Genomic DNA, 24,239 nt, shown 5'->3' with positions numbered 1-24,239 from the left:
CACACAAGTGAGCAATGAGCACACACACATACCCAGAGCAGTGAGCAGCTATGCTACAGCGCCTGGGGAGTAGTTGGGGGTTTAGGTGCCTCGCTCAAGGGCACTTCGGCCATGATACAGAGGGAGGGGAAAGTGTTAATTCACTCAACTCCCCTCAGATTTTTCATCCACATTTCTTTTTGGATGTAAGGTCAGAGTTTTCGATTTGAGACGCAGCTCATGACAACAATCACGATGGCAGCGGGAAAGTTTTAACAGAGGTCGTTAGTGTGTTTATGAAATCCACATTCACACAGCCATGTAATGGACATTGGTTTTAATCCTTCAGATGTACTCCAGATAAACTGTGCAGATAAACGTGAGAACGATGCCGCTCGTATTGCCGCTGCTTCTTTGCATGTATGCAAAGCCGTGCGTTAAGAATAAACCAGCCTTTGGGGTTCTCTTTTGTTGTTACACTGACATTTCTATTTTCAATTGTCTTGATCTTAACATTATTACATCAACTAGGATCTTCATTCATTCATTCATCTGTAGTAAGCACTTTATCCTGGTCAGCATGGCAGGGAATCCTCTATGTGACGTGGAAAAACGTCCTGGATGGGTAGGGCCCCATGTTTACACAGGAAGTACATGTAACACTCCGCATCAACCCTCTTTATCTTCCTTTTTTCTTTTCCTCCTTTATCTCTGCATTCGATTTGCTTTCTTGTTTCCCTGCTATCTCTCTCTTTTTATTTTTATCCACTTCTAATGTTCCTCTCACTCTCACTTTCTTGCTCTCTCCCCCTCTCTCCTTTCTCCCCCCCGCACCTCTCTGCATTCACTTTCATTTGGTATTGTGTGCCTTCATCCTTTAAATATCCTTAACGCAGCCTACATTAATCATTTTCACCCACCCTCTGCCTCCAGTTCTTCTCTCCACGCTCCCTCGCTTCCATTCCTACCCTCAAACGACCTCCTCTCCTTTCCTTTGTTCCAGATATCGCCCTAATGCCGCTATATCCCTTGTTCTTTACCCATTTCTCGGCCCATAATCCTTCATGTTACATGCATTGAGGAGTAAGAGTACATGGACCTCATTAACATTCATACATTACAAGCAGCAATTACATTTTTTTTTGGTGGAGTACACTTTTAATTATGCCATGGTGTAATTATGTAATATAATAGCATGCATGTTTCCACTCCATGAACAATTATTTGCTTGAGTATAAGATGCCTCGCCCCTAAATTCTTACGTCACATGACTGCACCAGCCATTTATACAATTTCAGAGTCCAATAGTGTTATAATCAAGTTTAGTTTTTGTCCTATTAGTGTTGCCATAATTTACCACTGACTTTCTATATCTTAGTCCTTGTGCCAGATCTGGAAAATATCTGTCTCTAAGTTACCAGGAAGTCACTACTATACTTGTATAGAGCAATGATTAAAGCTAAAATCTTATAATTTTCTTAAACAGTTGGTGTCTCCTATAATCCTAACTGCTAGCTAATGGTTGTGTTTTACTGTAACTGTTGAAATTGTCCAACTACCAAACTATAACCTAATAACCTAACATCCTAACAACCTCACCTACAAACTAGTATTACATCAAATAGACTAGCTTAGTAGTAAACAAAGCTAACCCACAAACTAGCATTATAGTAAATGGAGTAGCATATAGAGTAGCATATGAACTAGCATTAGAGTAAAGATGCTAACCTACAAAACTAGCATTATAGCAAACAGAACAACACACAACTCAATAAAAATGCAATACCCATTGTTTTTTTTTCTGACTTCCCTTTCAAAGGTAATGTGATTGAGGAAAACAAAGCGTGAAATGACTTTATTAATCATCGTTGATGTATGGAATGAATATAGCAACTGTGATGTTACTAAGTTGGCATAAAAATGGCGCTTAAAACATTAAGCTGCCACTGGGATATACAATCACCAGCCACTTTAGTCGGAACACCCACCTACATACGCCTGCTGTTCTGTTTTATGCAGTTATCTAATCACCCAATCCCTTGACAGCAGCACAGTGCATCAAATCATACAGATACAAATCTTCATTTCATGTTCACTTCAAACATCAGAATGGGAAAAATTGTGTTCTCAATGTATGACTTTCATTGTGGCATGAGTGTTGGTTTGAGCCAGATGGACTGGTTTGAGTATTTCAGAAACTGCTGATCTCCTGGAGTTTTCACACACAACAGTCTTTACACAGGATGGTGCGAAAAACAAAAAATGTCGAGCGAGCGCAAGAGCGACAGTTCTGTGGGTGGAAACAAACACCTTGTTTATAAGAGGTCAGAGATCAGAAAATGGACAGATTGAGCAGTTCAAGCTTTTTTGCCAGGAAGGATATAGTAACTCAAAGCAACTCTTTACAACCGTGGTGAGCAGAAAAGCATCTCAGCATGCAACAGCAGCAGAAGGGCACATCGGGTTCCACTCCTGCAGCCAAGAACAGGAATCTTAGACTCAAGAACACGCTCCTATTAAAGTGGCCAGTGAGTGTAGATATATTATAAATAAAATAAAATGTACAAAATATGTTGTTATTTTAAGTCAATTTTAGATCATTTTAGATTTTTATCACACTTCATTATTTAGAATTGTGATGACCAACTAGGCACGTTGAAATAAGGTTTATGCACCCTTTTAATGATAAGCATAGATTGCACAATGTAGCATGAATTTTCCGTTTTTTTGTTTCGTATGAAAGTGTCAAGAAAAAATGACCAAGAGATTGTATCTAGATAACAACACTGATCTCTGATTAGCTCCAGCTGCCGTCACTCACCGTAGTGCGGGATGATGGCCCAGGCCATGGCTGAAGCGTAGATCCCACCTATCATCCAGAACATGCAGAGCCAGCTCAGGTGCTCGCCGCGCTTCTCTCTCGCCAGAAACTCGGCGAAGTACGAGAATACGATGGGTACGGCCCCGCCAATCCTGCACAGGAGCATGGGTAAGCAAGAAACCATACACCCAAGTATCCAAATACTGTATGCTACGGTAGTTCCCTCACATATGTTTGGAGCTTCTACGTGTTCAGTGAATTTTGCTTTTAAGCTTGTAGGCCTTTTAAAGAAACTCAGAGTTATTTCAGAATCAAAACCGTACATAATAAGAATGAGTTTCCTAATGAGAACTATAAATACATATTTTTGGCATTTGAAAATAAAAAACAAATCACATCCAGGTGATAAAATTCCTTAAATTCCTCATCTTCTTGACACAACACAGAGATATTCTTAGATCTTCTGACTCTTGTTTACTTAGAGGACGTAACGCCTCAAAAAAAAAAAAAAGGTTTTGTTCATAAATATGGTATTAGCAATAAAGCTTTTAAACTTTTTTTTTCAGAATTTCGCACTTGTTTGATAGACAGCTCCTACACTTTTAGTCCACGACCCAGATTTACTAAGCAGGGCAAATTAGTGTAAGGATGCAATAAAAAGCTAGCCTGGCAAGCCAGACTAAATGTGAATATTTAGTCTGGCCTCGCTCGTAGACATTTCCGAAGGGTGTGGGAGGAACAACCCGCTGTCTTTCAAACTGTCTCTGTGCGTATAGGCCAACGCTCTGACCAATCAGCGCAACACTGACTGTGACGTAGTCAGAGCGACAGAAAGCAGTGGGGGAGGCCTTGAAATAAATAATTTTTCAAAATGCGTATTAATTAATAAACAGGTTCTAGATATTAAGAAGTTTGGAGATAATGACCACAAGTTTGGAGTCTGTACCACATACTTAACATACACTCATTTTTTTTTCAAGTGTTTTTCAAGGGTTTGCTTAAACTGTTTTTGAGAGTTTTTATTTAGTGGTGTTTGGTGAAATAATTTCCATTAAATTTAAAATAACGGGAAAATAAGAAACAATCAAAAAGTAATGTTTCAAAGCTGTTTATTAATTCTTCATACTGCACAAACTAGCCCCATCCTTTTGGCTACGAGCGGAGCCAGCTGGTAGATCAGACTTTTGCCATAGCCGGTCGGCAAAACAGCGAAAACATCCTTCTTGAAAAGGAATGAGCGGAGAGCCTCTTCCTGCTCATGTTTCAACGAAAACTCCAAGTCTAATTCTTCTAAAACTGATTCCAAAGCGGAGTCAAACGCGCGCTGTTCACTAGCCGTAGCCATCTTTCCTGTTATGCTTTCTCCAGCGTCGCGCAGCCTTGTCGTCACTCCTGCAAAAGCCCGTCCAAAGAATCCAAACAAAAATCTTGCGTTGTGATTGGCGGGCACGATTTGATGCCCGGGGTGTTTTGTTGATATGGTGCGAGGCTAGACCCACTCGTAGGCAAAAATATTTTTGGCCGCTAGGCGGGTGGGTCTAGTTTACTAGGCTAATAAAAAGCACCAATTCAATAAGAGTGGCCAATTCTTTAGGTGATCAACTACACAAATGTAGTCAGTTCATTTTAATAAAGACAAAGATAATCTACCAAGCAGTGGCGATTTGTGGTCTTTGAAATAGGGGAAGCTCCGTTTTCAGTCTACGTAATAACATTTTTCAATTATTTGTCATTCATCAATTATTTGTCAATTTGTTGTTATTTATTTGTGAATTCTGCCATGTTCTACTGTGACTCTGCCAAGTAAACTTAAGCTTGCACATGAACTTAAGTGGGGCGGCAGGGTGGTGTAGTGGTTAGCACTGTTGCCTCACAGCAAGAAGGTTCTAGGTTCGAGCCCAGTGGCTGACGGGGGCCTTTCTGTGTAGAGTTTGCATGTTCTCCCCGTGTCTATGTGGGTTTTCTCCGGGCGCTCCGGTTTCCCCCAGAATCCAAAGACACGCACATTAGGTTAATTGGTGGCTCTAAATTGACCGTAGGTGTGAATGTGAGTGTGAATGGTTGTTTGTCTCTATGTGTTAGCCCTGTGATGATATGGTGACTTGTCCAGGGTGTACCCCACCTCTTGCCTATAGTCAGCTGGGATAGGCTCCAGCTTGCCCGCGACCCTGCACAGGATAAGTGGCTAAAGATACAGTAATGGATGGATGAACTTAAGTGTTGCTTGCTTTTCTCATGCCTTTTGTGTGCCCTGTCAAAGTTGGCCAAATCTCCAAAACCCAGTTTTGACCAAATATTCCATCCTTGGGATGATCTCATTAAGAGACAAGGCCAACAGTACATTTTCTTCATCAAAGTGCTCCCAGTTAACCAGTTTACTTTGTTTTATCAAGACAGCTGAAATGAACGATATTGTCTTCCTGACTTTTGAATTAAATTAATCTTGGACATTGATCTGCCCTGTTTAGTTTTGAGCCTCTCCTCATAAGGAAGAGCATCAAATGTCTTCTCCAAAATCAGGTCGACAACATTAGCAACGTTTGCCATTTTGCACAGCTAACATCTACCTGGCTAGCTGGCTAGATTCCCCCTCCATTGCCTGGCTTAAAAATAACCAGCCTTTACTAAACTGAAATGAAAGCAAGTAACAAATTCACAAACTCTCATCTCATCTCATTATCTCTAGCCGCTTTATCCTGTTCTACAGGGTCGCAGGCAAGCTGGAGCCTATCCCAGCTGACTACGGGTGAAAGGCGGGGTACACCCTGGACAAGTCGCCAGGTCATCACAGGGCTGACACATAGACACAGACAACCATTCACACTCACATTCACACCTACGGTCAATTTAGAGTCACCAGTTAACCTAACCTGCATGTCTTTGGACTGTGGGGGAAACCGGAGCACCCGGAGGAAACCCACGCGAACACGGGGAGAACATGCAAACTCCGCACAGAAAGGCCCTCGCTGGCCACGGGGCTCGAACCCGGACCTTCTTGCTGTGAGGCGACAGCACTAACCACTACACCACCGTGCCGCCGAACTGTATATTGGTAGGAAAAGAACGAGAATGAGCAGCAGCAAGTCGTACAACTTCACTTGCCAACACACCGCACGGACTGAGCTTGAATTTCTCTGATTAATGTGATGTATAATTTTAAAACACTGTCAGTCATATGACATTGAAAAGAGATTTGAGAGTTCCTTTAATCATCATACAGAAGCTCAGTGTCTGGTTCCACCTTACTGTCAGTGACTCTCCATAGACCCCCAGTGAAGCCATGTGTCAGGAAATTAAGTTTTAAAAGCATATTGTCCAATAAATGTCTAGCTTTGCTGCACTAAGATCAAAGCATATCCTGTAGTGGCATTAAACTACAGAGACGCTGAGCATCAATGGGTTTTCAGTGGCTCGTGCTTCCACAGGCTTCTATGAAGAAAAATTACGTTATCAGATTATGACGACTAGTGAGAAATAACTGCTGAACGAACTAGTCGTAAGGCTGAGCACTTTCTAGCACAAAATATCAATTTGGAATAAGAAGGTTAAGTAGTGTAAATGCATATTTAACAAACTTTTTCATGGCATTTTACAGGAAGCTGGGCTTCCCTTGTAGTCTTAGAGCAGTCACCTCTGCTACCAAGAGTAGCGCAAATTATCATAGGGTTGCAAACAGGGACAGAATAACATTTGTTGATAATTGGTATGTTTTGATAACGTCTTTTGCTGGCACTGCAAATAAATGAACACAAATGGACAAAATTCTCTCCCTTCTATCACACGCTTTTTTTGTGACATGCATGCTTTTTTCACAGTAAAATAATGCCAGAATTAGAATTACGTTGATGACCGCAAACCTTATTAAATCACATCGCATAATTCATTTAAATGCTCTCCTGCCTAAATTTTGCAAAAGGGAAACCCCTACAAATCCATATGCAACAAGGTCAGCCAGAAAAATAACTTTGTCCATGCCTTTTCATCGCTACATTTTGACAGCGTGCCTTTTTAGATTTTTTTTTTTTTTTTTTTTTTTTTTTGGGCTTTTTGCACCTTTATTGGATAGGACAGTGTAGAGACAGGAAATGAGCGGGAGAGAGAGAGACGGGAAGGGATCGGGAAATGACCTCGGGCCGGAATCGAACCCGGGTCGCCCGCATTCATGGTATGGCGCCTTAACCACCTGAGCCACGACGCCCCCGACAGCGTGCCTTTTTAAAATCCCAACAGTATTTTTTAATGCCAAAAGAGGAATTCTGTTCATAATCTAGCCATTAGTGTTTTGAAAAATCAAGATTTCAGGCTTGCGAGAAGCATAAAACGTTTCAAAACCAGCACTTGTAGGTGGAAAAGGATTGAGAGGTGGGACTTGTGTGTTGCCAAAGCCAATCTTGAGTTTACGAGAGTTAAAAGCCTCAAACGAGGTTAGTGGATACTATTTATGTCATCATTTAAAATATAATACAGCACCTCAATTTAATCAGCGTTCAGCAGAAACTATCTTGGGACGACCTCTGACCAACCCTCCCCTTTCCTCGCCCCTTGGTGCATGACCTCACAGACAGTAATGGATAGTGTAGATAGGGGATGGAGGATGGAGAGAGATGGTAGGGGAAGCAGCACTACTGAGGATCCGCACTCCACAAGGACAAAGCACATGCTGTTCATTCAATTAGCAATAAAACACACTGCTGTACTTATCCTACTGCAATCCCCCATCTCTCTCTCTCTCTCTCTCTCTCTCGCTCGCTCTCTGCTGCAAAGTCAGAGCTGAACACCGCTCACCATGCTGGTTGAACCTCCTGGCACTGACCCATAGCTTAAATAAGGAGTGACATTAAAGGGAAAGCGAGAGAGGAGAGGAAAAGAGGAAAAGGAACTGAAAAAAAAAACCCAGAGAGGGATGAAATGTGTGGTCTTCAGAAAAGTGTGTGTCACTCACAGAGGAGTCATTATCTCAGTATGGAGCCAGACTGAATGTTTCAGGTCTCTGTCTGTGTGTGTGTGTGTGTGTGTACTCCAAAATACACAGGCCCCATCGGAAGACAAAATGTCCTCACTACCACCCTGAGGTTAAATTGAGGTCAAACCCCCTACTGAAACCCAATCAAACAAAAAACTGCTCCCTGGACTGCTGTAAAGAGCCTTCTAGAAATAAAAACAACTTTCGATGAAGATAATTAAAGAGCACTCGACCCAGCAGAAATCATCACTGATTTCATCCTGTTGCAAACAAATAAAAACCACACTGCAGATACGGCACATATCGAAAACCAAAGCATTTATGAATGCGTTCTTGCATCCAAAGCCAGGAGTAAAGATTATCATCAGTAGCCTTTTAGAATAACCCTCTGTGTTCTTCTGAATTATACTGTAAGTTCTACAGTAAATGATTTTTTACTAAAATATTCTTCAGTGATGCTTTCCACAACATTAAAGGAGAACTGAAGGTGAATTTTTTATTATCAAAATTCTATTTATCTCATTTTATTAAATATCGGAATGCATTTTTGATCGCTATTTTGTCACTGCTATAGCAAGTTAAGAGTGTTTGAAATATGCTCTGTAATATATCAGTCCATATGTCAAAGCAATGGCCATAAACGAGATGCATTGAGACCTGTGCGAGACATCGTAGGACGGAAGTAAGGGCGTATTCACACCTACGTTGTTTGGTCCGGACCAAACGAACCAAATTTCCTTTGGTCCGGACCTTTTGGGTTGATCTGAATACAAACCACCGAACTCTGGTCCGGACCAAACAAGTGGACCGAGACCGAGCTGCAAGGTCGGACTCGGTCCGGACCAAAGGAACCCTGGTGCGGATCTTTTGGAGGTGTGAAAACAGACCGGACCTAATCTGACAGTTTTGCTTTTTTGTACCTCGGGAGCTTCCGTCATTTGTCGAGCATTATGGGAAACAGAGTCTTGACACTCCACCGCAAAGTGCAAACACTGTTTCGGTTGTCAAGGGTCGTTCAGTCACCAGTGGTAGGCGAGTACAAAAAACGAGTAGGGGGCAAATGTGGGCCGAGGAAGAAACGCGTACCCTTGTGGATATATGGGCAGATGTCCACATATCTGAGCTTTTGGAGAGAACACACAAAAATGCTGACGTGTTTGCTGTATTCAGTGAGAAAATGAAGGAGAAGGGGTTCACGCGCTCCCCAGAACAATGTCGGCTAAAAGTGAAGAAACTCCGTCAGACCTACATTAAAATCAGGGACATTCTTTCAAAAAGTGGCGGTACTAGCGACGCAAAAAAGAAATTCATCTATTGCGTGAAGAGCCAGAACTTTCATAACATGATGTGCGCTCATCAGCGCTATCCTCCGTAGCCGCCTTGCCCTTTGTCGTCGTCGTTGATAAATTACTTGTACAACAGCATAGTAATCGCACAATTGTGAAAACAGTAAAACTGGAAAAAACATATAGCTTTGATGACATTAAAAAGAATAACAGCACGGAAAGCCTCCATGACTACTTTTGAACTTAACGCTTTGTGCGCGTGTCGTCTCTGACCAATAGCTGAACGACCTCAGGGCGCGTGGCTTTGTTGACAGATTTTGGTCCGCTTACTAAAATGTACAGTGTGAAAGCGAACCGCACCAAAATGAAAAATAAAAAAAACATTTGGTTCGGACCAAAGCAAGTGAACTATCAAACTATCCTGGTCTGAATACACCCTAAAACGTACAGCAGAAATCAAAGTGACCAACATCTGCCAACGTTGTCAAAAGACGTGTGCGCCCTCTTTCGAATGCTGATGCAATCAAGCCGGAAGTTTTGTTTGTTTTGATAGCAATCAGGAAAGTTTGAAAAAAGTAGGCAGTAATCGTCATTTAAACTCGTTTTTGTGCAATATTTCGTTTGGAAAACAGTTTTCAAAACGGCGGCACTGACACCTGACTGACACTTCACGTTTTGAAGTCTCGCACAAGTCTCGTGAAGATCGCGCGGATAAGCGACGCCCGCCGTGGACCAAACGAACTAAATTCAACATGGCTAAAAGCCGAATAGGCCGATAAGTATAATATTTAATTGCAATTAGTTGCCAATACGAGTCACGATATAAGGTTACTAAAACCGAAAACGTAATTGAATAACACGTTAATTAAGAAATAAATCAAGTTTAAAAATTACTTCAGTTCTCCTTTAAACGGAACTGTAAGCGGATAAAAAGTATATGTCATTCTGTAATGAATAAACAATTGTAGCTGTTAGCTACTTACTGTGATATAAGATGAATAAAATGCTATGTTATGGTTTGGGGTGGATACAGGAACTCTGCTTCATCTAACCACACAGACAATGATTATTTTTCTATAACAGCATACCCTGGTCGTGTTTTATTCCTTAAAGTGCTACTATATATTATTTTTCGTCTAGTTGTTTGTTGCTTTTGTGGTTAGACATGAATCCAGCATGCCTCATGAAGACATGTTAGCAGAGTGTTAAAGTGGAAAATTACCTTTCCCAAGTTGATTAGTTATTTTGGTGCAACATGCAGCCACGTTCTTACAAGTAATAAAATGAACGGGGTTGGGAGGAGGGACGTCACTCAGATGAAGGCCGATACCAGTTTTATGTTAGATCAAAGTTCAGTTGTTTGGTGTGCACCCAGGAACAAGTGGAGAGTTCACGAATGTTAAAATGGACCAAACAAAGGCTCACTTGTAATTGCCTAATTTGTGCAATAGCTAATTAGAGACACTCACCCAAATCCTGAGAACATCCTGCAGAAGAGGAACGTGCTGTAGCCTTGCACAAACGAGGACAGGAAGGCGAAGAAACCGTTCACGGACATACACACCAGCAAACATTGCCTCCGGCCCACTTTATCCGACAAACCGCCCCAGAAAAATGCTCCCACCATCATCCCCAGGTACACAATACTACCTGTGGAGCATAGAGAGAGAGAGAGAGAGAGAGAGAGAGAGAGAGCAAAAAGAGAATAATTGATCCAAAAATTATTTAGTGACTGACAAGAAATTTATGATAATATGATATTGAAATTATTATATATCTCTTCTCTTCTTCTTCTTTGTTAGGACTGACACAAAGACCACACCTCCTTCAATAGGAGTGGCAGACACAGACCATGCCTACTTCAAGGTGCCAGACACAGACCACACCTCCTTCGTTACGACAGACAGACAATGTGGCCACACCTCCTGTAGTTTGAATGGCAGACACTGTGGCTACACCTCCTTCATTACAAATGACAAGATGCAGACCACACCTCCTTCATCAGGACTGCCAAACACTCTGGCCACACCTCCTGTAGTCGAGCTAACAGGCATGTTGGCCACGCCTCCTTCACTGAGGCTGGCCACACCTCCTTGATTAGAACTGACAGACAGCATTGCCATACCTCTTTTACTGAGACTGACACACTATGGCCACACCTCCTGCATTGGGGCTGACAGCCAGACCACGCCTCCTTTATTACGACTGACATGATATCCCTGTTTCCTTTGCCTTCTCAGCACATTAGTTCATATGTAGTTTGGGTTCAAAATGAAAAAAGAGATGAACCAGCGTATCTTTATGTTCAGATGAGATCCAGATGTACAATGAGACTTAGTCGTATATTAATTTTGCTATATGTTGTACCAGCTGATACAGCCAAGAGCCCCATCTGGCCCAGAATACACACACACACACACACACACACACACACACACACACACACACACACACCAAAGTGTAAAATGCTGACTGTAAAGACTAATATGTTAAAACAGCATACAGAGCAAAGTGTGTTTCTTACTCTGTTACTCTGAGATCTTAGAGTCACGTCACCATCTTGTCATCTACACCAATCTGCTTCACTGGTGTTTCTAAACTCTGCTTTCCGAGCCTGTGTGGAGAGCATCCTTCTCTATGGAGCAGAAACATGGACCATCAACAAGGAACTGGAAAAACGTCCTGATGGCATTTAGGCCAAGCTATTGATGAGGGTATGGAACCTTTCTTGATAAGACCATTCCACCAAATCTGAGATCTATGGAGAAATCCCTTAGATCTCCATCAGCGTGGCACAAACCAGAGCCTGGTCACTGCTTCAGAGTGAAAAATCAAGTAATCTCCAACACCATTCTCTGGAGGCTACCTTGCCTGAACTGAGGAACCAGACCACTCACCTATCCAGATGCGTTAGTTAGGGATACTGACCTACTCCTTGGCGAAATGGGTCCAATGATGGACAAGACCCAGTGGCTAAAGATTGTGTCAAGGATCTCAATGGCAGTTGACCAATGATGATGATGATGAAGCTCTGCTTTAGTTTACTTGCGACCCATTCATTTTTCTCTTTAGTACAAAATTGTGTAAAAACCAAAACCCAAAGTCCAGATGATTCACTGTATTTGCTAAACGAATGAAGTTTGCAGACTCTATCCCATCATGCACCACAGAACAAAATGGGAGAACAGATAACAGGCAGAACCAATATGTCTCTACCAACACTCATCTGCTGCACCGCTTCCGTCTTCACCTCCATCTCAAAATGAAAAAACTTAGCAAGTGAATGCGCTCAGCACTGATCACAGCCCAATATTTCTGCTTACATCATGTGCATTAATTACATTATTAGATTAGTGTTTGTATATAAACCCTTAAACATACAATGTTCTATGTACTAATCTTTATTAATAAGATATTTTTTGCAATTACCACTGATAGGGACGAGCTTATCTACCTGGCTAGTAAGTGAGCAACAGGTAAAAATTAGCAAGTAACCATAGCAACACGCTATAGCAATAACATGGAGATGGATATCTTTGATGATGCAATCTAGTGGTGCAATATCTGTATTTATTTTTTTGTGGTCCGGTTTCCATCAAATCCTGTGCTCTGATTGGCTGGCGAGCGGGTCCGTATCCTACGATACGGACCCCGGTTACGGACCCCGGATACGGACCTCTGGCTACTCGCTCGTTCACAGCAGCAACAAACATAGTAGGAATTCATTTATTTTCACATTTCTCAGGAGAATAGCATTAATTTTAGATCATGGATAGCGATAATGACAGTGTTCACAGTGAAAGTGAGTTTTACTACCCTGAGGAAGATGAAATAAAAGAAAACATTGCAGGAGAAAGCTAAAAACCTGTAACTGTTGCTAACGCTGAGCAAAAACATGGCTGAATCCTGAATGACTCAATTTTGTATAAATAGGGGACTACATAGGCGGCAAAATGTAGTTTTTTTCCTGCCATGGAAGTGCACTTGTATACCGAGGAGGAAGCCATTTGCATTACAGCCGTGAATGAGGATTCAAAATGGCGGCTCGGCTCAGTTTTCCCTTTCGGGCGCTCTCGTTTTCTGTTAGAATTTGGTAAAAAAAAAAAAAAAAAAAAAAAAAAATATATATATATATATATATATATATATATATATATATATATATATATATATAATTTACCAGCTTAAGGTCGGTCCGTATGGTGAAATATCGTGACCCCTGCCTTGAATACTGTCGACCCAGAGGGCCTCGCTCAGTACTTTCAAGACCTCAGTCACGGTATTTCACGATACGGACCTCACAGCTGGTAAATAAAATATATGTTCTATGGATGCGAGTGTTTTACTGGGAAATACGGCCACTCATATTTTTCATACAAGCTCCATCTGGGACATGGAGAACCAGAACCATGACATTAATCTCTATACTGTATGTCACTCATGAAGAAATTGATGAGTGAGTTGCTTTGATAAATTTGGGGATTTTTTGTTTGTGAATGTGTAGATATAATAAAAAGAAAATCACATGTTGGCTTGAAGATATGAAATTTATCTTCTTGTGTTGAAAAACTCGCATTTCTCAGACAAAATACAGTACATCACGGATCTGAGTGACAGATTTTAATATTTTAATATTTTAGCATGATATTGAACGAGTCGAAGACGAGTAGCTGAATGGAATATTCAGCTACTCGTCTTCATATTCAATATTCAGCTAGCATGACAGTGAACGAGTCAAAGACGAGCAGCTGAATGGAATATATCTGATAGACCACGAAAAAAAGCCAGCCAATATCTCATCTCATCTCATCTCATTATCTCTAGCCGCTTTATCCTGTTCTACAGGGTCGCAGGCAAGCTGGAGCCTATCCCAGCTGACTACGGGCGAAAGGCGGGGTACACCCTGGACAAGTCGCCAGGTCATCACAGGGCTGACACATAGACACAGACAACCATTCACACCAGCCAATATTATTATTATTATTATTATTATTATTATTATCCATACCCATTCCTTTCGGGTGTTCAACGTGTCTTTCTCTTTCAAAATCTTTCATATCTAATGAAGCAAACCTGGCGGCCATGTTTGTTTGCAAATTGTCACAGTCGCTCACTAGTATGGAAGTTTTACATCTCCGACGTGTGACGTCATGTTGTCTTGACAACCATGCAATATCGTAAACCATATTCAACGCTCATTCTCCATTGGTTAGAGTGATGTAATACACGTAGGATAAGCGATATGCTAACAAAATAGCATGCTATCAAACCAAATTAATGAAATCTGCTAGAAGGGAATAGAACACATGTTTTTATTCCATCAATAAAGTGTCCTGTATGTATAATAATTCCCAATATTTCACTCCGATGATGTCACTCGTAGTGTTTTCCCGCTGACTGGACGCGTGTTGTCAAAATGGCGAACTGGTTCAAAATTAAAATTCTTTTGATTAACTTGTGTATTTTTTTTTGTGGATGTGTCCATATAATATTAAGACCATTACACGGTGGCATGAAGATATGAAGTTTATCTTCTGGTGTTGAAAATATTTTCTACATTCACCGTTCGAAGATAAACTTCATATCTTCGTGCAACCATGGAATATCCTCTCTCTCTCTCTCTCTCTCTCTCTCTATATATATATATATATATATATATATATATATATATATATATATATATATATTTCTTTTTTTTTTTGAGTGCTTCAAATATTTGGATCTATATTTGCATTTAAATCCAAAGTGGATGTGGTCTACACCAGATTATTATTATTTTATTTATTAAATATGAAACCGTAATCAACATTGGACAGACATGCATTCATAACTGGCCACAACTAGAGATTGTACTCATCCTGCCCACGATATTTTCTCACAAAGTTATTTCTTACAATATACCCAAATTAATAGTGCCATTTAAATCCCTGCGAATGAACAAATGGACATTGAAAATTCACTGCGCAGCAACTCGCATTCACGTTAACGAACGTGAGAATCCCGTGAGCTTCATACCTGACCGCTCATCCGCACAAAAGTAAAAACATCCTACTCATGCAACTTTTTGTTACATCCCCAAACATATTTCTGCCAACCTCCTTTCGTGTTTGTATCTGTTCAGAACGCTTATCTGAATAATGTTTTCATATTCAGTTACATCCTGAGAGGAATCACGGTGCATAGACAAAACAGATGTCGTTTTTCACGCATTTTAATTGTCTTCGTGCTCACTGGGAATAAGTGACACAGCTGACACAGCATCTCATCTAGTCCAGGAGATACATTGCAAAGATCTGTCACAGGCTCACGGTTTCCAGTATGATGTGTGTGTCGTATCTGTGCTGACTCTGACTGATGTATAAGAACCATGCGTCAATATCTGGTCTTATTGAAGCAGATCCGTTCTCCATCACAAAGCATGCGATGATGCTGTGAGTAGCAGTTTTCAGAAAGTGTGGATTTGAACATGAGTGCGGAGTGTTTTTCTATCGATTGTCATCAAGATTTGTATTTGTATTCCACCAAAAATCAACCAAACATCAAAACACACCTTGAATGATAACGTGAATTTGAGTGTGAGTTTGAGTTTTGGCGTGATAATGGATGTTCATGGATGTCAGTTGATGCTCGCTGGGGTGTGTCTGTCTATATTTCACCTACATTTTTTTAATCCACTTGAGGTAGTATAAAGGGACAGGCATGATCAGTCATTCATTACACACACACACACACACACACACACACACACACACACACACACACACACACACACACACAATAAACCCACTGAACGTTCTCCAGCCAAGAGGCTAATAAAAATGCAAATTTGTGCTCAAGAAGGGAGGAACGATCATTTGTTGTCCACTTCCTCCACCGCAAAGAAACGCACACTCAGATCTCGCTTGCTCTCATTGTCCTCCCGTAATGTTCTGATGCTTTCTGAAGCTTCTCTGATGGGAGCTGATATGCAGAAAGCAGTCAGTGTTATCTGCTCTCACAGGCATGATGGGGAAAGGCAGGTGATTCATTACAGGCTGACAAAGAGAGAGTGCAGTACTGCTACACACACACACACACACACACACACACACACACACACACACACACACCATTGCTAGAGCTAAACAATCCATCAGAGAGATGTTGCTCGAACCCTCTAATGCCCGAGATAATCTACTGTAACCGAGAAACCACATACTCAATGTTCCGTTGTATTAATTCAGCTGAGTTAGCCGAGGCTAAGATGATAACGTTTAAATGGACAAGTGCATTTCTCTTCCGCTGAATGTAAACTCAATAGTGTTTCTCACTAGCAAACTCGTGTCCGCTGCCTGATTTATACCACATGCTTTAGCATTTTAGCTCGATTCAATCAATGATAAAATGTATACATGCTGTAATAATAAAAAGTTTGTTATTTTAACCAACAACAAGTAGGGTGGATTATTATTAAATGCTAAATGCTAAAGTGTTTATGTTGTGTTATGTTGTGTTTAAGCTGTCTTTTCTTATAATATATATATTTAGTCACTGCCTAAAAGCAGCATGCAAAAGTTTGGGCACCCTTACTGGAAATGTCTGTTACTGTGAATAGTTAAGTGAGCAGAAAATGAACTGATCACCGAAAGGCATAAAGGTAAAGACGAGACATTTCTTTTCAGCGTTTTATGCTGGATTTGTGTATTTTTTTTGTACAATTGGAGAGTGAAAAAATAAAAGGAACACCATGCGAAAGTTTGGGCACCCCAATACATTTGAGTTCTCAGGTAACTTTTACCAAGGTTCCAGACCTTAATTAGCTTATTGAGCTGTGGCTTGTTCAAATTCTTCGTTAGGAAAGGTCAGATGATGCAGATTTCAAAGCTGTATAAATTCTCTGACTCCTCAAACTTGTCCCTAAAATCAACAGCCATGGGCTCCTCTAAGCAACTCCCTCGCATTCTGAAAAATAAAATAATCGATGCTCACAAAGCAGGAGAAGGCTAGAAGAACGTAGCAAAGTGTTTTCAGGTAGCTGTTTCCTCAGATCGTAATGTTATTAAGAAATGGCAGTTAACAGAAACAGTGGAGATCAAGGTGAGGTCTGGAAGATGAAGAAAACTTTCTGAAAGAACTGCTCGTTGGATTGCTAGAAAGGCAAATAAAAACCCCTGTTTGACTGCAAAAGACCTTCAGAAAGATTTAGCAGACCCTGGAGTGGTGGTGCACTGTTCTACTATGCAGCGACACCTGAACAAATATGACCTTCATGAGTGAGTCATCAGAAGAAAACCGTTCCTGCGTCCAAGCCACAAAATTCAGTGTCTGAAGTTTGCAAATAAACATCTAAGCAAGCCTGATGCATTTTGGAAACAAGTCCTGTGGACTGATGAAATCAAAATAGAACTTTTTGGCCACAATGTGCAAAGGTATGTTTGGAGAAAAAAGGGTGCCAAATTCCAGGAAAAGAACATCTCTCCAACTCTGAAGCATGGGTGTGGATCGATCATGCTTTGGGGTTGTGTTGCAGCCAGTGGCACAGGGCACATTTCATTGGTTGAGGGAAGCATGGATTTGAATAAATACCAGCAAACTCTGGAAGCAAACACCACACCATCCGTAAAAAAGCTGAAGTTAAAAAGAGGATGGGTCCTACAATAAGACGATGATCCAAAACGCACCTCAAAATCTACAGTGGAATACCTCAAGAGGCACAAGCTGAAGGTCTTGCCCTGGCCCTCACAGTCCCCTGACCTAAACATCATTGAAATTCTGTGGCTAGATCTCAAAAGAGCAGTGCATGCAAGACAGCCCAAGAAACTTGTAGAACTGGAAGCCTTTTTCAAGGATGAATGCACGAAAATCCCCCAGGTAAGAACTGAAAGATTATTAGCTGGCTACAAAAATTGTTTACAAGCTGTGATACTTGCCAAAGGGGGTGTTACTAAGTACTGACCATGTCAGGTGCACAAATTTTTGCTTCAGGTCCTTTTCATTTTTTGGTATTTTACACCTGTAAATGATGGAAATAAAAATGTAATCTTGCGGGAAATATTAAAGAAATGTGTCATCTTTACCCTTATGCCTTTTGGTGATCAGTTCATCTTCTGCTCACTTAACTATTCACAGTAACAGACATTTTCAGCAAGGGTGCCCAAACTTTTGCATGCCACTGTATGTTCATTGCCCTGTTGATAGCGGGGCTTGCTTGCTGAGTGATGAACTAGTTAGTGTTAACCCTCTCTCATGTTTTTTGCCCTGCTGATAGTGGGCGGGGCTTGCTGACCGATGAACAAGCTTTTTATCTGTAGCCTATTAACTAAAATGGGGCAGTTAAGCAATAACGTTAGTCCAACACAGTACCAGAGACGCTTTCACATAAAGGCAGCAACAGCCACCGTCAAGTGGTGCGGTTAGAGTCTTGTTCTCGGAATCGACTTGGATCAATCGTGGACTCGACTCGAAATTTTCTTTAATGACTTGGACTTGACTCGGACTTGAACAGCGGGGACTCAAGACTGGACTCAGACTCGAGGTTTAGTGACTCAACTACAACACTGGCTAGCGTGTTTTTGATAAAACTCTTCCTGCGATTACATCCGTCTATCACCCTACATGACACAAACTGTCAACTGTCCAACAAGCGAGTGGACTAATAAAACTGTTTTAACTAGTTTTACCATACATGTCAACCTATACGGAATGTCCGTATTTTATACGGCTTTGATTCAATAAACGTAGTATACGGGCATATAAATAAAGTTATACGGATTCTTTTAAAAAAACTTCAATATTTATTTAGAGCTATAATCAATTCCCACGATGATAAAAGAGCGCATAACATTTACAAACGTACTGTACACCACAGACAGCCAGTAAAGAGTCTTATGAAATCGCGCGTTATCTTGTGGTAGCGAGACTTCGTTCCACTTTTGATCATGCGCACACCGCATTGCGAGAATCCCGCCAACCGGGAAGTCATAGACATATAAACATAGACACCGCCTTCTGCGTAGAATCATACGTCATCCTCGCCGCCATATTGGATGGGGCAAAGTGGAGATTCTTCACCCGTCTCTGGTATAGCGTCTAGACAGTAGCCGAGAATAAAGATGCCTCATTCATGTGCTGCGTTTAACTGTACCAACAGGTTTACCGTCCAAACGAGATCACATGGGATTACCTTTCAGAGGTGAGACTGGAAAAATACTTTTCATTGTATTTGGTCATTATAACGTAATTTTACGAACAGATTTTCCTGACTAATACGCTGATAACACTGTGTTTTTGTCAAACATTGGAGCTTTGTATTCATTCTGAAGGTTTATTGTTATTAATATTGAATAAAAAGTAACTGGGATATATCATTGTTAATTATCATTCAAATTTTAGGTAAATTATTTTAATTTGCATCTTATACGGATTTTATAAGGGAAATACGGATTTTGGAGGTTGGTTATACAGGTTTGATTGACGAAAGGTTGACATGTACTGTATGTGAAACTATCATGAATACTTTCCATAAAATGTCTTAGTAAATAATCCAACATTATTTTTTAAAAAGCAAATGAAAAATAAGTGCTGGATAAAAACCCATCTATCTTATGGAAATAAAGATACTAATTTTGTTGTCCGGTGGTCAAGTGTTTATGAGATACGTTGCCTTGCAATTACGATCGGGTTCCTTGTGGTGGTACACGGACGGCATTTGTACATACAGAACGGACGCTGTACGGTCGTGAAAGCCATCAAAAATCAGGTCGATACTTTACCATATTTTCTTAAGTATGGTGCTCTATTAGCAATCAGAATAAACAAAATGCTTAATTCAGCTTCTGCTTTATTCCGAGCACACAAACTAGAATGACTTCTTTCTCACTCGCTCTAGCCTCTAGCAAGCGTTTTTAGCATTTTTTATACGTGGTGATTAGCAGAGCAATTTACATGTGGTCATGTTGAGTAGTTCTGCCTCACATTCTTATTCAAAAGCTGTAAAAACAAAAACAAAACAGGAATTAGCAGAGTGGCTAAAGTAAAAGGTGTTCACATAGATCTTCAGCAGTCATGCTAGATATCGATGCACAGCGCTATAATAATCTATAGCAGTGCTAGCTGTAGTTAGCTTAAATGTGAGGTTAGTATAGTTTATTTTGATCCCAAAGTAATAACCATATTGCCTCAGGAATATTGTGCTGCTGTTTGCTAACAAAATATGGCTATGCTAATCAGTTAATCAATCTAGCGCTAGCTGTAGTTTCCTGTGAGAGCTGTGGTCCTGGAAATATGTACAAAACACTTCACCGCAAAGTTTTCGAGTCATTTAGGTGGGGTTTACATTAGACCGTATACGCGGATCATCAGGTTAACGTTTTTAAAACGATTAGTGTGCACACAGCAACGCCAATATACGGATACGCTTAGCTCCGCAGGCATCCTGCGCTCCAAATCACTCCGCCCTGAACAGCGAGTGCCCTCTGGAGGGTGCGCACTCCGGCCCTGCGCAGCTCACAGAGCGCGTGAGTGGCGTGCACGAGCAGTGATTCGGGACTGAGCCGCTGTGTGTGTGATCTCAGTGCATGTCGGGCATGCGCGTCACTTACCACTTGCAAGTGGAAGGATGGCAAGCCTAAAGACAATCATAACTACACAATGGGCAGTATTTGCATCAGTATTTGCAGTATTTTCATACTTTTATACTCTTTAATGAAAGGTGATACAAGGCGGAAGTCCGCGCCGTTTTTCAGCAGTCGCGTCACATGACCAACGCCAGCGAATTAGGAAGGTGGATGTCACAGTGACGTTGTCCAATGACGACGCCAGCTAGAGCTCAGCACAGCGTATCCGCGTATTCTCAATGTTTACACAGCACCGGACCAGACACGATCTGGATTGAATACGTGGACCCTGGCGAATTCCCGTTTCCCGGCGTTTCCAGGCATTTTAATGTAAATGGACAGTGCATCCGCGAAGAAAACGAGACAGATACGGTCTAATGTAAACTTGGCCTTAGTCGAGGTAGCATTTAGCTTGAAATAAAATGTAGTCAAAGATATATTTTTTTAATCTATCCTTGATGATCATGCTAACAGCTAGCAAGTGCAATTGCTCTCCAGGCTAATACCTGTATTAGCATATCAGAACTTCTCAGAAGGCTTTAGATTAACTGTGGAAAGGAATTTCAGTTCAGATCCAGGCCAGAAGTTGTGACTTCTGCTGACTGACATTGCTATTAGCGTCCTGGGATGTAGTTATACCGACTCAGTGAAGTGTGCAAAGAGTAATGCAAAAAAGAGAGAGGAGAGCTATCAGTGAGCGCAGTCTCACTGAGATGATCACTCCTCAGAAGGTCAAGCTCAGGTTAATGCTCTTGTTTGGCAGTGTTTCTGCGTTCAGAGACTCAACAAGGACAGGTCCTGTGTAAAACTCTCGCTTCTCTTTAATAGAAAAATAAAATAAAATGAAATACAATGAAACCACATGATGAGTTTCAGATAGGGTGACCATTTCCATAACACCAAAAAGGAGGACATTATTTGGACGGGGGGTCTGGGGGCCCTCCCCCAGAAAATTTTGTATTTCTTAGATGCAATTTCCTGCATTCTAATCAATTTTAGGGTGAATAATGGCAAATCCCATCTGATTCATAGCCCTCAAATTTTTATGTAAACCACAGTGGCAAGATTGAGAATGGATTATTTTTATGCAAGTCACTCAAGTTTGGTGAAATCAACATCGCAATTTTGTAGGGTTAAAGATTATGATTGTGGGGGAAAAAGAGTAAGGTCAAAGCATTCATAGGATTTATTATAATTCATGTATTAGCTCTTAATTGGCTAGAACACACAGTATTTATATTTATTAAAAACATTGTGGAGTTAACAAACCACTGAAATTAAACTTAAGGTGCTGAGTACCAAAAAGCACAACATTTGTAGATTCTCAAAGAACAAATAGGCAACATAACCAGCAACGTTATAAAACGTTTTAAAGCATTCATAGTATTTATTATAATTCATGTATTAGCTCTTAATTGGCTAGAACACCATATTTGTATTTATTAAAATTGGTAGTGTTCAAATTGGCGTGGAAGGAGAGCTTCCTGAAGTATAGAAAAGCTCTTAGTGCTGCGAGATCAACATATCTCTCCTCCCTAATAGAAGATAACAAAAATAATCCTAGATTCCTATTTAATACTGTAGCAAAATTAACCAGGAATAAGTCCACTATAGACACATGCACACCTGCAGTATGGAGTAGCAACGACTTCATGAATTTTTTTAATGACAAAATTGAGAATATCCGACAAAAAATTCAAACTACTAATTTAAGGTTAGACAATGAAAGTGACCTCGTAGTTAACAATATAACTGTATCAGATCATCAGTTAGAATGTTTTACTCCCCTAAAAGAAACTGAATTACTTTCATTAATCTCTACATCAAAAGCCTCAACTTGCGTACTAGATCCCTTACCGACACATCTATTCAAACAGATAATGCCTGGAGTAATTGAACCGCTTCTAAAAATAATAAATTCTTCTCTTATGATTGGCTATGTACCCAAATCCTTTAAACTAGCAGTTATCAAACCCCTGATTAAAAAACCTGACCTTGATCCCTGTCAGCTGTCCAATTATCGGCCAATATCAAACCTCCCCTTTATCTCCAAGATCCTTGAAAAAGCTGTGGCACAGCAGTTATGCTCATATTTACATAGGAATAACATCCATGAAATGTATCAGTCAGGATTTAGACCTCATCATAGCACAGAGACAGCACTGGTTAAAGTAGTAAACGACCTACTGTTGGCGTCTGATCAGGGCTGTGTCTCGCTACTTGTGTTGCTTGACCTTAGTGCAGCATTTGATACCATTGATCATTCCATTCTTCTGGATAGACTAGAAAATGTTGTGGGAGTTAAGGGAATGGCCCTCTCCTGGCTCAGGTCTTATCTAACTGATCGTTATCAGTATGTTGATATAAATGGTGATATTTCTAGACGTACCGAGGTAAAGTTTGGTGTTCCACAAGGTTCTGTCTTGGGTCCACTGCTTTTTTCTCTATATATGTTACCTCTGGGCGATATTATTCGTAAACATTGTATTAGTTTCCACTGTTATGCTGATGACACACAGTTGTATGTCTCTGCAAAACCTGATGAGAGACACCAGCTTAATAGAATTGAGGAATGTGTGAAGGACATTAGACACTGGATGCTTATAAATTTCCTTCTGCTTAACTCTGACAAGACTGAAGTACTTGTGCTAGGACCACATACAGCTAGAAGTAAGTTTTCTGATTACACAGTAACTCTGGATGGCCTTTCTGTTTCTTCACGTGCAGCAGTAAAAGACCTCGGAGTGATTATTGACCCCAGTCTTTCATTCGAAACTCACATTGATAACATCACCCGGATAGCTTTCTTTCATCTCAGAAATATTGCAAAGATAAGAAATTTAATGTCATTGCATGATGCAGAAAAACTAGTCCATGCTTTCGTTACCTCCAGGTTGGATTATTGTAATGCCTTACTGTCTGGATGTTCCAATAAGTGCATAAACAAGCTCCAGTTAGTTCAAAATGCCGCAGCAAGAGTCCTTACTAGAACAAGAAAATATGACCACATCACGCCTGTCTTATCCACACTGCATTGGCTCCCAATCAAATTTCGTATTGATTATAAAATACTACTATTGACCTTTAAAGCACTAAATGGTCTCGCACCACAGTACCTGAGTGAACTTCTGCTCCTCTATGACCCGCCACGCCTACTTAGATCAAAAGGTGCAGGCTATCTGCTGGTACCTCGTATAGTGAAGGCTACATCAGGGGGCAGAGCCTTTTCTTACAAAGCCCCACTGTTATGGAACAGCCTTCCAAGTAATGTTCGGGAATCAGACACAGTCTCAGCATTTAAGTCTAGGCTGAAAACATATCTGTTTAGTCAAGCCTTTTATTAATGATGTTTATGAGGTAAAGGAGTAGATCTGGAGGGTCCTCAGACATAGAGTGTTTTGGTAAACTGGGATGTATGGATGCTGTCAGTCCCCACTCGCTTGCTCACTCGAGTTTGTTGACGGTGCAGTGGCTGGCTGCTTTATGTCCCGGGGCTCCCTCATGCCTGTGTTACCTTCTGGCTCTCTCCTTTTAGTTATGCTGTCATAGTTAGTTGCCGGAGTCCCTGCTTGTACTCGGTGCAATATGTATACTGT

General features: G+C 40.8%; 1 protein-coding gene across 2 annotated transcripts in view; it reads right to left on the bottom strand.

Annotated features, from left to right (window-relative positions):
- Window positions 1-24,239, bottom strand: part of LOC132894851 (synaptic vesicle glycoprotein 2C) — a 56,569-nt gene that overhangs the window by 21,546 nt on the left and 10,784 nt on the right. For both annotated transcript variants that reach the window (XM_060934968.1, XM_060934969.1), the window contains exons 2-3: window positions 10,519-10,699; window positions 2,801-2,952 (exon numbers count right to left, since the gene is read on the bottom strand). In XM_060934968.1, coding sequence (XP_060790951.1) covers window positions 2,801-2,952; window positions 10,519-10,699 — 333 coding nt within the window. The remainder of the gene's footprint in view (window positions 1-2,800; window positions 2,953-10,518; window positions 10,700-24,239) is intronic.

Source organism: Neoarius graeffei, chromosome 12 (genome assembly GCF_027579695.1).
Source record: "Neoarius graeffei isolate fNeoGra1 chromosome 12, fNeoGra1.pri, whole genome shotgun sequence".
Classification (NCBI taxonomy): Eukaryota; Metazoa; Chordata; class Actinopteri; order Siluriformes; family Ariidae; genus Neoarius; species Neoarius graeffei.
The sequence above is the reverse complement of the archived record's forward strand: the minus strand, read 5'-3'. Positions and strand labels throughout refer to the sequence as shown.